Consider the following 16,094-nt stretch of genomic DNA (forward strand, 5'->3'; position numbering starts at 1 on the left):
TTAATACTTTATAACAGATTCAGATTTGTTTGACTAAATGTGGAGTTTAAACACTTAACTTACACAAAAGCCAACGGATTAAGAAACACCTGCTTATATAAACTCGGAGATAGAACGCTTACAAATCCCTTTATAAATTGCATTTTTTCCAATATTCGCGTCCTAAATCAGACTGTAGTTTAGAAACAGTCTGATTTTATTTGTTAAAAATAGCATTTCTGCTTCACATGCAGCGCAATCTATCGCTGAAAATCTCCACTGATGCAGTCAGAGCTCGAGAGCCCTTTATGGAGGCGAGAGTTTTACTCATGCTTTTTTCCAGCCTGTCTAGACACGCAGACATTCGTACAGTCATTTAAAACTGATTGTCTGTATGTATAAACTGGTCTTATTCATTATAATTAGAGCGATGTTTGTTTACAGTAGGGCAGACCAGAGAAAAGCCACATGACAAGTCTGACTTACTCCCACAGTCATAAAAAGGATGTGTGATTTCTCAGCGCACCCACACGTCTCTGCGAACGGTATCAATAAGAGCTGCTGACGTAGAAGCATCAAAAACAGCTCAACTTGTTTAAAAAAATAAAGAAAACATCCATAAAAGGCTGCTTTCCAGAGATTTCAAAGAACGGAAAAGTATTCGGCAGAGCTGAGGCTTAAATGCCTCAGATTCCAAATGGAGTCTGGTGCCTGTGAGAACGTTCAAACTATTCCTCGAGACATCCAATTTTAGGATTAATAGATGGCATTTTTTTTTTTTTTTTGTGAGGTTGGGGAGAGAGGTTAGGGTTGAGTCTCCTTGAAGTTACAGCTCAAAACTAGAATTCCCAACCCAACCCCCCCATATATGGCATTTCCCCGAGAACAGTGGGAGGGAGGAAAGGGGCCAAGCCATGCAGGATATTCTCACAGGATGTGAGGATGGCCGGACAGCAGCCGGCAGCCGTGGGGAGAGGAGCGTCGAGCTGAAAGGAGCGATCGACCTGTGTGGGTGTGTGAGGGTGTGAAATCGATATGGTCAGGAGGCTTGTGAAGATTAATCATCGGCTGAAAGCGAGGTAAAAGTTCATATTGTTGGGCTGTTGCTGCAGAGGTTTTTGGAAGGTTCTCGGGGTCTCGGTGACATTTGTGTACTTGCTTACAGTTGTAGAGGTGGACGGAGTACAAATACTCATTTTGTAGTAAAAGTCCTGCGTGTAAACTCTAAAACAGAAGAAAAAGTGCACAAGTTTTACCAGCTACTAACTCAGCTGTATTGCTTGCATGGGTAACACTTCTAAACAGCTCTTTCAAATACTTTTAAATCAGCGTTATGAGGACTTTAAAGGCTGGAAAAGGCTGATTTTCTCTCTTCACTGAGATGAAGTTGCCGTGTACCAACACGTGGACTTGAACTCTACGTGCTAAAATATTATTTTGTGTAATAGAATCTTTTAAAAAGTTGTGATTCTGCCAAAATAAAAGCCTCCTGGTTCACATTTATGCAGTAAACTCCACCACTGCAGCACTGTTACTACTACTACTATCTGCAAAATGTACAAAACTTCCTCTTTTATAGGCGCTCTGGCGTTTCTGAAACTAGGGGTCACAAGCTCTATAATAAGGTGGACTTTTTCCTCACCTTAGTTAATACATCCTACATTACATAATGTCTGATGGCCTCTTTAGTGCCTCAGATGTTTATATAAGTGAAACCATGTGAGGAATTTTGAGGGGAAACATTTCTTTGGTGGATCTGAAATCTGAAGATGTCCCCCTGCCAAACAATGCTCTGTATCTCTTTCATGGTATTAGTGGGATAGTTTAAACAAATGCAGTGAAATTTCCCCGTGGTGGGGCTGGAAGTAGAATGGGAATTAAAATGGGAGGAAGAATAAAAAAAAGGTTGAATGGGAACATTTAAAAGTCCGAAAGTGTGGATCTTTTTTGGCTGCAGATTAACGGCTGTGGTGTTTAACCAGACTGTAAACATTTCCTTTTTTCTATGAGATAAACCTTAAAGTCTATTCGACTTTCATCAAAGCCCTGCAGCTCTGCGATCCGCCTTAAAATCGGAGCAAAAGGCTGATTCATTCAACTTTTTAAAGGTTTCTCTAACGCTAAATGAAGGATGATTGCGTGCTCCAAGCATCACATGAGAGCACTGTGATGAATTAAATTAGAGCAAACTGCCTCCGTGTTTGTCACTCGTGACTTTAAACCATTCTTAGCCTCAAACTGCAAACCTTTTGTTTCCCCCGTAAGTTTCCATATGCATATCAGCTTATCAACCCATCCGGGGCACAGCGTGTCTGCCCTATAAGGTGACATAATGTATTGTTTTGTTTCTAAGTAACCTATCAGGAAACAGTGAAGCGCTATAAGCGTGACTCACTCGCCTCAAACAGTCGCTAATTTTTTAAAAACAATAACAGTACAAAGAGTTAATGGAAACCCTTTTTTTGGCTTAGTCATTCTTTATGCTAGAAAGAAAAAAAAAACGGCATTCAGATTAATTGCAACAAAAAGCCCCTGTTTTCATTGCATAAAAAAAAGCAACAAAACGCCTTCATAGGTCACACACTGTTACTCCTTCCCTTTTTAGTTACATATACAGCATCCTTCCCACATTCATGTGTTGCTCACTTGTGTGATCTGGACTGTCTGTGCCTGCAGCACCATGGACGTCCTCCAGCTGTTCTTCCTGCTGTTGGTCAGCTGCGTGGCGGCATCCGCGTACCCTCCCCAGCAACCCCCTCCATGCCGAGTTGTAAGTAAACAGAGACGCGCACGTCTGGTCTTTTCTCTGTTTTTTTTTAACGGCATCTTTTCTCTGTTTTTTGTTCACTTACATTTTACATGGTATGTGCGCTTTCTCTGTTCATTCACATCAACTACAGGCAGTTTATTTTATAATTATTTGCAAGTTTAGACCTGAAGAGAGTTTGTTCACGAGTTGCCAGCTTTAATAACTGGGCATTAAAATGTTATTTGTCTTCAGTGGAAGTTATGCTGATAGAGGGTTGGGGTTTTTTTTAAAGCATAGAGGACATGTGTCACCCAGCTTTGCCATTGTGTACAGTGCTGTGATTTCATTTTCATGGTATTTCTGGTGATTGATCTTGCAGAAATATTGCTGTAATCAAATGAAATGAAATGAAAAAGAAAAATGCATCACTTCCAGTAAGCTACAGTACTCGCTTTTCTTAGGAAAGAGCCGGAAATACATAAATAAAGCCTTTATGGGTTAAAGGTTGGATCACGTAGCAATTGGTCAGAGTCATTAGTGTCAGGCTCAGATGTGTTAGCTAAAAATAGCCAGATAGTGAAAGCGAAAGGTGCGTCACCTACATTTGATGTGGTCATCAGTGGTTCTATAAATACCCAGATATCACCGAACTTCTCTGCTGAAATCGGAACGGTTTTCAGAGCATCACACTTTCTGAATGAAGTAAAAAAAAAATCCTAAAGCAGCACAAAGACACTACTGATGACATATAAGGATATGCCACAAATCACACTTTGTACACTTGAGTCTAAGACATTACAAAAAGGCTCTGTAGTTCCCTGAAGTAGCTGGTTAGTGTCGCTCTTACAAAATGTTACTGAGACAGCAGCAAATATTGCATTTGTTAAAGACTATTTTGGGCTGTGGAGTAATACCTATTTGCTTCACTGGTTGGAATTAGAATAAACTAGTCCTCCATGGTATTAATCATTTGTTCCCTCTAAAGTGGGGATGTCTCATGGGCCATACACTTATGTGGGCTTAACTTAAGTGGGCTGGACAAGCGACGCCCCCCACTTCTGTCAGTGTAAAGAAGTTTAATTACACAGTTGATTCCTTAGATTTCTCGATATAAGTAAAAGAAGCGCAAATCAAAAGTATGTCCTAATTTTTTACCACATGATAAAGAAATGTTGCTGCAGTAATTGAAATCCATCAGCATGACTTATAAACTATAAAAAACATGTAAAACTACAGAAAAAGTATATATATGTGTACAATCCATTGAAAAAAAAAGATATGTGAAGAAACTATAACTTTTCTATCATTTTTTAAAATATATGACCTAATTACTTTGGTCTAATGTGAATGGCAGTTATCAATAAAGATCCAAGTCCACAATTTATGCCCTCCTTCATGTTTTTAAAAGCCATCCAATGTGGCTGGATTAGAGTCTTTGCCAGGCTGATTCTGGCCCCCTGGCCTTATGTTTGACACCTCTGCTCTAAGAATTGCTGAAACTACATATAGGTGTGTTTCCACTGTAAAATGAAGAGCTGCTTTTGAGTGTGAGACCACTTTCAAGGTTTTGGTACCAAACCTACTTGGTTAGGTTTAGAAAAGGTGATGCTTTTGATTAAAATCCAGAGTTCAGTCTTAAGAACTCATCATTCGCTTCATTATAAGCTCTTACAAAATCAAAACATTGTAATAAAGGTTTGTGAACAAATGTAGTTTTTATTCTGGAGGACTATCACAAACGGAGGTTCTCATTCTGGACGGTCACATGATGCTGTTTAGAGTCTCCACGATGATGAAGGTGTTTTTTAACCATCGATACTGTTACACAGTAACTGCAGCAATAATGTCCCGAGAAGTATATAAAACGCTCTGTTTAAGAGCTCAACAAAGTAGGTTAGAGGGATAGCGATGGCATAAATCTCATGTTTACCAGCCAGGAAACCACAGTTTACAACCTGCTAGGGTTTTTTTCTCAATACAGACTGTTTACTTTTTTAAAGAGGGGCATTTCAGATCTGTATTAGACTGGACCATGAAGAGTAGGCTGGAAAATGGCGAGAGGGGGAGGGTGAAGCATAGCAAATGGTCTGGAGCAGATTTAAACCAAGTCTGCTGCAGTAAGGCCCTCAGAGAGTCACCTGCTTAACCACACTGCATCCTCCAGTCGGTTCGTTGGGTTTAGGCTCTGAAAACTGCTTGGTTTAGAAAAACATTGTGGTTAGGGTTACAATAAACCCATCACCAACAATAAAGCCTCGGCATGAAAAATGACGAGTGCTGTGTACAGCCAAGAAAGCACACTACAAAACTGCGGCACACCAGCGGCTTTGATAAACAAACTCTGTATTTTGTACACTGGGAATGAAATTATGAACGTGGTCACAGTTTCTGGACAACAGTGGAGATCTGTGGTGTGGAAGCGTAAGATACAGTCTTGTTCGTAAATCAGCTGTTAATCAACCGTAAGGAAAAACAAGAGCGGGGGGGAAAAATCCCCGTGTTTGGATGTCCATAGATGCTTTTGCGATTAAAAAACATTGTGTAGTTTTCTCAGTCTGACTTTGTGAAACCAGATAGGTATCTTCCAGCAATAAAGTCTTTCTTGAAAGCATATTTTGGCCTTGTTACAGCAAGTATTTATAAGAGAACTGAAAGTGGTGAGGTGACCGATAATGAGGGGATAGAGAGATGGGAAATGGTTGTGCGACTTTTGTGTCCAGTTTGGTGACATTGTTGCACTAAACACTCTCACTCTCATTTACTGTCATCTCTGAACTGTGAGCCATTAAATAAACCACTAGCAGACCGTAAAACAAAGATCACCTAATTGGGGATGTTGCACTTTATGGTGTTCTAGCCTCAGCTAGTTGAGCACGACTTTAGCAGTTTCTCCACTTTGTTCCCATTATTTACACAAGTATTAGTCATTTTTTTACAGTTACTCTGACTAAATGTGCCGTAAACCGCCTCACGTGTGACTCAGATAATGTGGAGTTAAAGTCTGACTTAGTCTGACATAAGCAGTTGCGTGCCACACGAGCAGTATTGCTAATGAGACGCAAAGTCACGTAGGAAACATACGTCTTTTTTCAATGATAAAACTTTTCTCCAAGTGTGACTGATTTGTTCCTGAGCAGATACGAGATGTTCTGCCATCCAGTTCTTATTTGTTTACAGACAGCTTGCAATCAACAAGGAATGCCCCTTTCACGATACCACAAATACGGCAAGAAGCTAAATGTACTCTGCCTTAGAGAGTAAGCAGAGAGGGAGACAGTTTTATGAGCTGTTTTTGGACATGGGGGTTTGTGGCCATATGGTTTCAATTATAAACTGCACTTAATACCTCAAACGTCTAACAGGGACGAAAGAAGAAGTAAAGGTGTGAGGTGTGTTTTCTTCTTGGTTTAGGAACTTTTTGATTTCTTTTTCTTTTGGTTGGCTTTTTTTAATCAATTCAAAGAGAAATAATCATAGTTTAAACACTTAAAATAAAAATACAACACTGGGTTGTCTTGCTGCCAAGAACATGCCTTGGGCCTTGATACACCGACTCATAAATCGACCCTCCACATCCACATGTGGTCTGTGTTGTGTCATGATCAGTCAACCTGGCTGTATGCCGAGATACTCAGACTCGTGTGTTTGTCTTTGTTCGTAGGTCCAGATGGATGTGTTTTGCAGCGATCTGAGCCTTAGAAGTGCGCCACTCAACCTTCCCGATGTCGTCCAAATGCTGGACCTTTCACGAAACCAGGTGCAGAATCTCACCCAGGAAACTTTAGCATACCACACCAACCTCCGGCATCTGAATCTCCACTCCAATAAGATCCACTTCATCCAGCCCAGGCTCTTCGAAGACATGAATGATCTGAAAATCCTGGATCTGTCCAAGAATCATTTGAATGTTTTTGCCCACTCCAAAACAAACATCGGACCTCTTAAAGCTGTGGAGTCACTGGATCTGTCAAACAACGGCCTGTACACGGGGATGTCAGACTATTTCTTGGCTGACTCTCCCAGGCTGGTGAACCTTTCTCTGAACAGCAATAGCATCACTGAAGTAGCAAAAGATACCTTCAGTGGATCCTTGTCCTTGAGGAAAATCAGCCTCCACAATAATATCATCTTAAAAATTGAAGATGGAGCTTTTGACATTTTATCTCATTTGACCGAACTTGATTTGTCCAAGAATTCAATAAGGTGCATCGACGACTTCAATCTCGACAAATTAAAAGTGTTTAATCTCAGCCAAAACAGCCTGGAGTCATTCCAAAGCGCGCAATCAGACACTCCATATGAACTTGTCACTTTTGACCTGAGTCAAAACAAAATGCTCTTCTTTCCCCGTCTCCCGAAAAACAACTGCCTTAAATATCTGGACCTTTCGAAAAATCAAATCCAAAACATTAAATTCATGGGAAACATAACGTTTAATTGCCTCAGATACCTGGACATGAGTTACAATCAACTCAAAAAAATGCCTGAAGAGTATTTTTCCATGATGGGATCACTGGAGGTCCTAAATGTGAGTAATAACTGCATTACCTCATTTTCTATTACTGATGTAGGCCTTCTACAGAGAGTTAAGGTCATCAATCTGAGCTATAATCCACTGCAGAGTCTGACATTTGGAGAAAACACTGTGCAGTCGCTGGAAGAACTCTTCTTACAAGGAAACGACCTCACAACCCTGGACTATCAAATATTTCAGAGACTCGCCAACATCAAATACCTGCATCTCCAGCAGAACAACCTGCAAGTCTGTGACTCTGAGCCAACAGACCAAAACCACAAGGATCCTCAAAGTTGTGTGTCCTTTTTATCTGTTCCAAAATTGGAGGCTTTGTACCTCTCTGAAAACAACCTGAGGAGTCTGCCCGCGAACATGTTTGCCAACACCCCATTGAAGGTCTTAGATTTGTCCCTGAATCCAGGCTTGGACATGCACAAAGACTCTCTTTCTGGTCTAGAGCACTCCCTGGTTCACCTTTCCATGAGGAAAAACAACATTTCCATTCTAAAAGCAGACTTGTCCTTACTGAGGAGCCTCAAATACGTCGATCTGTCCACCAACCAGTTGACCACTCTACCGACGTGGAGCAAAGAGTCCTCCATTGAGTCCCTAAATTTGCAGAACAACCACCTGGTGACACTGGAGTACAGCACCATCCTTGCTTTGAAGCACTCTCTAAAGACTCTTTACATGGGCTCCAATCCTCTGAGCTGCTGCAGCAACCTCAGATCCATCATCATGGTGCAGCAGTCCGCCGTGGTCATTCCTGACATTGAAACGGTGACCTGCGTTCACGAGGACTACTCTGAGCCGGTCAGCATCAAGAAGGTGACCCAGACAATGTGCCATGGACCACCCGTCCAGAACTATGTTATTACAGTTATAGTGATATTGTTACTTGTGATGATCGTGTTCGTGCTCTTGGTTAAATGTTGCCACTCAAGGAGGCGGAAACATAACAGAGGTTTTAGGGCATAATGAATGAAGGTTGGCCACAGAAAGCCATGAAGGAATTTAAGAAACAGCTGAAGGTTTCAGTCAGACACAGCTGAAAATGTGAATGTAACTTCTGCGGGGCAAACCAAAGTCTCCTGAAGGAACAATGTGAGGCTTTGAGTTGTTTGTACCACTACGAAAAGCTACCATTGATCACTGAGACATCTATCAACAAGCAAGCATTCCTCAGTATCTTCCCAATTGAAGAAAAAAAGAGATTTTAAGGACCTTATGGTGTGCTGAGACACCAAACAAGGCAGTGTGACAATGCAAAGTCAAATGAAAACTACAAAACTGAGCATTTCAAGAGTGATGGCAACTCATAAAAAAGCCTTTTCAGTGACTTGATAACAAGTAAAGACTGCACAGAGCAGATACACTTGGTGCATTGGACGTTAAGCAGCTGTGTGTGCTTGCAGGACACACAGTGGAAACTTGTTTTGCTTTCTGTCTAAACACAACTTTATGGCTAACCCAGTTGTAGAGCCATGACCGCACATTATCTTACTGAATGTAAAATGAAGAATTAACACTAAAAACACTTCCACAAAAGCGTGGCATCAACAAGCGTGCCTGAAATGCAGCAATAAAAGTTATTATAAGTGTTTGGCCTTTTGGAAAATACACTTTGATTTCAGTGTGAAACTTTGCCTTTTTTTAGTCACTCATTGGTTTGTGGCATTTGCCTTGTGGATGTTAGCTCTGACAAACAGGAAACCTAAATTTGGCTATCAAAAAACAAGCTTGCCAAAGGAAATGTGCTTCAGTACAAATAAACACAGGCTACACCCACACTTTTAAACCTGTGCTTTTTAAAACTGGGATTTTTATTTTTGGAAAAACATCTTCATTCATATCAAAATGTAAAAAATGATCCATGTTGGGGAAATCAAGCCAAAGAGTGCCAAAGAAATGAATAAAACACAGAAATGGGGCTGCATTTTTGCGCTTCCAGCATTTTTTTGTAATGTTTTTTTTTTTAAGGTTAGATTTCTAAAAAGGGAACTTAAAGAAAAGATTTAGCCATTCTAATCTAAGCAAATATCCCCACTTGCTAGCAACTTCTAAGTGTTGCTAGCAAGCTGTCGGCGAAATTACTCATTATCCCACCGAACACGGCAGCTCAGTGTAGCGAAACTTAAGTTTGTTCATGAATTAATGTTAACCTTTTACTTTTGGAGACTACGTTTGCTCTTAAAAATTAAAATTAAAATGTGGCACTCACCTTCACTAACAAAACGTACTTCCGATGACCAGAGCTAATTTCTGTTATAATTTTTGCCTGAAGAGAAGTCCACTGGGTTTTAGTGTAGCGAACCAAGGCAATGCTACAAAAAAAGCATCATCCCTATGGATGGATTATCCCAGAGGAATAAAATAAACACCTTACATATTTTTTTAATCTCATTTTTTTGTGCGTACGCTGGCTTGTTTCCGGCTCATTCTACGCCTTAACTTCATACTGAAGTTGACCTTCTCATTTAAATCACAACAAGAAAGCAAAGTTGTGTATTTTCCCAAAGCGTCACTCACACTCATTTAAGGGTAGAATGAAGGTTTGTTGCAGATGGATCAGTGACTGAGACGGTGAAAGATGAAACGGGGCGAGGGAGCATCGAATCTCAGACAGATGTCTTCACTCAGACATGTTGGAATTTTCCTTTAAGCTAAAAATAAAGACGAGAACACTACTAAAGGTCATGAAACAAGAGGCTCTTTATTCGTGAAGTAGGATTAGATGAAGGTTGTTTTTTTGTTGTTGTGTTTTTTAAGAAATCCAAGCCGTCACTTTAACCTTTATTTATAGTTTGCACTTTAAACTTCCTCTTGTATGTGTGACTGTATCTGATTTTATAACACTATAAGACCTTAATAATGCTACATAGAGCAGAACATATGATGACATAAGTTATTTTTCTTCTGTTTGTTTTTATATATATATTAAAAAAAACTATAAAAACAAAGCTGGAAATATTCCATAGTATGTTTTCCATACTGATACCAGGCCCATGGTGCTCCACCTGTTAATTTGACTGATATGAATAATGTGTTGGCATAACATGAGTGTTTGTGTTGTTTTTACCACATTAATATTATATAAAATGGTAAATCTAGCGCTGTGCTGTTGTTGGCTACACTGGGATTCACAGTTTCATGTGATTTTTACTGTGTTTAATCCTAAAAAGCAAATTATTATTGATGTTATTAGCAAAAACCAAAGTTAAATATTTTTTCTTATCATGCCATGTATTTTTGTGAAGTGTAAGTTTTTATTTTTTTTAGTAAATGAAGGACAATTTCTTAATGTGTGTGTGTTATTTGTTATTTTAACATCAACTCAAATATTGTTATTAAAGATTACACTCTCTGTGTAGTTATGATTTGTTTTTTTAATATACAGCACCAAATGACAACAACAATCACCTCAAGGCGCTTTATATTGTAACGTATAACACTCTCAGAAATGTATCCTAAAGATCCTACAAATATAGCCAAGAGTGTTTCCAGGGCTTTTTAAATAGAGGTTGAACAAGTATTTTGGATACACAGACCTCTACTTAAAGTCTGCCCCTTAAGTGGATTGTTAGCTTTCTTTTTGGTGTATTTTTTGGGTACATGTTGCTCTACAGCTGCAACTGTGCCATTTTTTTATTAACAGTCCAAACTTACATGTGTGCTGGTGCTGGATTCAAATTTGTGAAGACCTGAAACTGACATTTGGGTCGTTTGAGTTATACAATACAATACAACTTTATTTATATGGCACATTTAAAGACCATAGATACACCAAAGTGCTTCTCAATAATACAATAGTATGAAATTAAATTAAAATTACATAAGGATGTGATAGCAAAGTGCAAAGTACACTGCCAGATGAAACAGAGCACTAATTAATCGGCAATGCTAAGTTAAGTAAGTTATTAATCGTAATTTAAAGGATTGAATAAATTCAGACGCTGGAATATCAGGTGGAAGATTATTCCGGTAATACAACAATATAAGTTACATATGGGTGCGATTACAAAGTACAAAGAAGACTACCTGATAAAAACACGAACTAGCCGGGAATGCTAGATTAAATAATTTAGTTTTCAATCGCAGTTTAAAAGATTGAATAGATTCAGATGCGTGACTGTCAGTTGGAAGATTTTTCCAGAGGTTGACTGCAGCACTAGCAAAGGCACGGTCACCTCTGGTCCCTAGACCCTAGGTTGCACCAAGAGCAGTTGGCCCGATGATCTTAGGGCTCTCCTAGGGGTATACAGGCTGTGGAGTTCAGTTAAGTAGCTAGGTGCAATATTGTTTACGATTTAAAAAGTAAGCAATAACATTTTAAAATCAATACGATGTTGAATGGGGAGCCAATGTAGGTCAGCAAGAGCCGGAGTGATCGATACCCTTTAGTTCCAGTTAAGAGGTGTGTCGCAGCATTTTGAACAAGTTGCAATCTATGAAGAAGGGCAGATTGGAGGCCCAGGTTAAGGGAGTTGCAGTAATCTAATCTAAAATTAACAAAGGCATGGATATCCTTACATGATATGTAAGGCTTAGCCTTAGAAATTTGACGTAGTAGATAAAAGCTAGATTGTACTACGGAGGACACTTGTTTATCAAGTTTAAAAGAACTATCCAGAAAAACACCTCAGTTGCTTACTGTATCAGAGAGGGAATAAGCAAGGGGCCCGTAAGTATCGACTAGTTGTCCCTGAGGAGCGTGGCTATCAAAGACAATGAGTTTGAGACATATGTGCAAAGCTGGCAATCCGTTTCTCTGTAGCAAACAGTGCTTCACTGGAATTGCACCTTGGCCTTTGTTATTTCTTTAATTTAGGATTTTTAAAAACGCTGTATTTTAAAATGACAGTAATTCTAGAGACAGGACTCACACTTGTTTGCAGAGTTAATACTTGACAGTTAAAAAATGTCTTTCCTTGCGCGGTTTTACTTTATGAGTGGGGTAAAAGCTCAACATATTTGTCTTCACCATTTTACTGCTTTAAAACCTGATGTTGTGGGTGAGGGGAGGACCTTACTATGAAACCGCACGCTCACTGCTAACAATGTGATGTCACAAGTCGTTCGGCAGTAGGCACACTCAAGATAAACCTCCCTTGTGACCATTAAAATGACCAAAACAAAGTTCCTATTTCATGAGTGATTGAGTTAATCAACTCCGCCATACTGGATGTGATACAACCACTGGTTCCTATGGAAAAATGTGTATTCCCCAGCTGGTTAGCAGTGGTTCCTGAAGGTTTCAACCTGCTGGGGAATACTCATTTTTCCCTCAAGACAGGTGGCTGCCCACTGCTTCGGGGAGTCTTTGGGCCTTTGTGGTTTGTTTTGTTCTCTTGATCCTACAGTTTCGCCATGATTGTCACACGTCCAAAACAGCAGACAAGTTAACTTCACATGGGTAGCAGTCACGTGGTTAGTGGTCATGTTTCTGCAAAACCTTCGTAAGGCTCTTGGAGATCAGAAGTCCCCCTCTGGCAGCCGTTAAAAAATACATATATATATATCTAGCTTTAAGGCACTTTCCAGAGGCTCCATCAATCTTTTATACTGTCTGTGTTGACACCATGTAAACTTGTGACATGAGCTAAAAGAGCTCTGATTAGCAGAAACCATGAGCTTAGCGAGCTAATTCTGACTTTGTGGATATGAAACAGGATGATTACCCACCACAGAGACTAAGTAGTATATACTGCTCTCTATATATGATGAATTAATGTTTAATGTTAATGTTCCCAAAGGCAGCTACCTTGAGCCAGAACATGAAACGAACAACTTATCAGGTTTTATATTTGATACATTGGTTAAATAAGTGTGAATTGTTGTCGATAACATGACAGATGTTGCTGCATGTATTTTGGTTTCAATTTGGAGTGGTGCATTCGGGTAGCTTATGTGGAGTGGGAAATTTCTAACCTTATCAAAGCAAAGGGGTGAATTCCAGTATGTGTTGTAATTAGCAGTGATATTTCTCTGTAGCATAAAAGGAACACGATTATTAATGATTAGATCATTAAATCTTCCTCTTTGCTGTCACCATGTGTATAAATAAATCTGTCCTTCATGTTGAAGCATTGTAATATGGTTTTTTACCAGAGACTGTTGACCTTAAATACATCTGGTGAAAGAGTCTTGGGATTTTTATGACCTGGTTAAAATGTTTTTGATTTGTCTCTAAATGTTAGATGAGATAATCGATTTTGCCTGTGGAGAATGTAGATAGTTTATTAGCTTAGTTTAGCACAACGACTGGAAGCAGCTTGTCTCTGGTAACAAAAATAGGAACTTGAATGCTTGTTAATGCTTCTCTCAGAACACTTTATTAGCTACCTTGTGCAGTTTAATATATTCCAATACCTATAAAGTCTATTTAATACCATGCTTCTATATCAAAAATACGATAATATGGAAAAGCACTTCAATTTTAGTTGAGTCAGTGACCTAAGGATATCATCTTTCTATCAATCTACAGTCCTCCATGCTACCAACTGAGCTATTGTTCAGTTCTTGGATGTGCAAATTTGTTTTGCAATACTGAAAAGCCAACCAAAAATGTTCATAAAGTACTTCAACGTGATTTTTACTCCTACAAAGACCCTCCTTTGAACCATAGATCCTACACCTAAAGTCCTCCACACCATCAAAGAGCAAGACTAAGTTTCTATCTCCAGGATTTAAAAATGAAAAGAATGGAAGTCTTACAGCTTTTCCACTGTGACAGGTTTCAAATAGCCAGGGTTCATCAAGTAAGCACCCACCTACAGTCCCCCCACCCGACCATGCTTATGTGTTGAAAACAAAATGAAATACTTAACTATTTTGGATGCAGAAACTGATGTTTAACAGCAAGTCTGCAATGAAAATAATCTGAATATTAAATCAAAACTTAAAAAAATATAATGCTAGGTTCCTGCCACTCCCTGTGAGCCAAAGTTGAACCTGCAACCTAAGGATACCCGTGGAACTCGACTACAGGCCTCCATTCTACCAACTGAACTGTCAAAGAGTTCATGTGGTGTTGAATTGTTCACCTCTTGAATGCGGAAGTTTGTTTTGCAAGCCTGAAAGGCAAACCACAAACTTTCTGTCTGAGTGAATGATGACAGTAAAAATTAATCATTTTTCTACACATCAATCATTCCAGTCAGACAGCGACATCACCCTCCTTTAACACGAGTCCTCCACCCAGTCGAGCAGAAGTGTTGAAGACTATATGAAATGCTAAATTGGTTGAGTCTTGGATGCAGTCACTCATTTCCTTGTGATGGAGATATAGACCTAATTTCACCTTAGTTGTTCAGCTTTTGAATGTTGAGCATGATGCTTTACCATCCTGATGCTTGTTTTGTAGGAATGCTGGCTCCAAATATTAAATCAAAATGAGTTTGTATACAAAGGTTATATCACTCTACCACTGCTTGGTGATTATAGAAAGGTGTGTGTCGCACTGGCTGCACATGTTATTTTCATGACGATTTAGTTGAATTTGCAGGACAACCGTCATCCTCCTGTTAGCCATCTTTGTTACTCATTTAGTTCTATCTAAAGTGCTCCACTCTGTAATACAGTCGTGATATCATTCCAAGGCCACCTCCTTTCTTTATGTATCCTGTCTATCTGAAAGCTTACTGACTGCAACAGTGCAAAACGTGAACACAGACTGTTGTTTCTACCTACAGTGTTCCACTTTATCACCTACAGCAGCTCAGTAATAACAATCTTTCTAGTATTCTGATAGATTTTTGTCCTACAGAAAACTCCAAAGAGTCTCTGCATTTTTTCATGTTGTGCAGACACACAAGATTTTAACCTAAAAATACCAGTTTCTCCCACCTGCAGTCCTCCCACTAAAGGGTGTGTGTGGAGTTGGACTGTTCACTCCTTGGATGCATAAATTTATTTTGCAAGACTGCAAAGCCAGCCTCAAACCTTCAGTCAAAGTAAATACTGATGACAGTTCACCTCTAGATTTTCTGTTCGTTCCAGTCAGATTGAGACATCACCCTCATTAACCATCATGTCATACAGTTACACACAAAAGGCACCCCTTCAAGCCAGTATCGACCCAATGACCTAAGGATACTTGTTTCTCTCACCTAGTCCTCTGAAGGGTGCATAAGGTGTAGAATTACTCAAGATTTGGATGCAGAAACTCATTCTTAACCACAAGTATGTAAGACTGAACATCTGGCTCTGAATATTAAATAGAGAAAAACCACAAACTTTCTGTCATAGTGATGACAATTCCTCATGGTTTTTCTAGCCATTAATCATTCCAGTCAGTCAGAGGCATCGCCCTCCTGTAACGTCATCTCTCTTTGTACAAGCACATTTGTCCTTCGAGCCAGAGTTGAACCAGCAACCTAAGGATGCCTATTACAGTCCTCCACTCTACCAACTGAGCTATCAAAGGACACACATGCCTCAGCTGTTCAAGTTTCAGATGCAGGAACTTTACCAAAGATTTGATTTGTTGAACCAAAGATTTACAGGACTCAATAATTACCTCTTAATGTTAATCAAAATAAAACAATGTGTGCTGCCAGTGGACTGCTGTACTGTGGCTAGAGGATTGCAGTTATCTGTATTTTTACTACAAGTCAGTTTATCTGCTCTGCCAAGAATCCCGACAGAAATTAACTGAATTGTTCAACTTAAGGTTGCAGAAACTGATGCCACAATTTGCTTTGTTGGACTGATCAACCGCCTTCAAATATTAATCAAACTATTAAATAATATATGTATATGTGCAGCCATTGTGCTATATCGTATATTAGTGTATCTGAAGGTTTTTTTTAAAAATCTGTGTCTCAAAGGTAACTGTCATTGTGGAGTTAC

At 39.4% G+C, this 16,094-nt stretch overlaps 1 protein-coding gene and 1 non-coding gene across 2 annotated transcripts; one reads left to right on the forward strand and one right to left on the reverse strand.

Moving 5' to 3' along the window:
- Nucleotides 1–942: 942 nt before the first annotated feature.
- lrrc32 (leucine rich repeat containing 32) lies at nt 943–10,614 on the forward strand. Its single transcript, XM_085289785.1, has 3 exons — nt 943–1,058; nt 2,656–2,749; nt 6,390–10,614. Exons 1-3 carry the CDS (start codon nt 1,015–1,017, stop codon nt 8,220–8,222), a joined length of 1,971 nt encoding a protein of 656 aa, XP_085145911.1. The 5' UTR covers nt 943–1,014; the 3' UTR covers nt 8,223–10,614.
- A 4,977-nt stretch (nt 10,615–15,591) lies between these two features.
- Nucleotides 15,592–15,669, reverse strand: trnay-gua (transfer RNA tyrosine (anticodon GUA)). Its single transcript is given in 2 exon segments — nt 15,592–15,627; nt 15,633–15,669. It is a non-coding gene; the product is annotated as a tRNA-Tyr (tRNA).
- Between the last annotated feature and the right edge of the window lie 425 nt (nt 15,670–16,094).

Source organism: Mchenga conophoros, linkage group LG10 (assembly GCF_057382185.1).
Source record: "Mchenga conophoros isolate Kocher_MC1m ecotype Shallow Benthic linkage group LG10, M_conophoros_male_GT1.1, whole genome shotgun sequence".
In the NCBI taxonomy this organism is placed as follows: Eukaryota; Metazoa; Chordata; class Actinopteri; order Cichliformes; family Cichlidae; genus Mchenga; species Mchenga conophoros.

Coding starts and splice junctions, on each gene's coding strand:
- lrrc32 (XM_085289785.1), top strand. CDS start 1,015: ATGGTCAGGAGGCTTGTGAAGATTAATCATCGGCTGAAAGCGAG. Junction 1,059..2,655: donor AATCATCGGCTGAAAGCGAG/GTAAAAGTTCAT, acceptor CTGTGCCTGCAG/CACCATGGACGTCCTCCAGC. Junction 2,750..6,389: donor AACCCCCTCCATGCCGAGTT/GTAAGTAAACAG, acceptor CTTTGTTCGTAG/GTCCAGATGGATGTGTTTTG.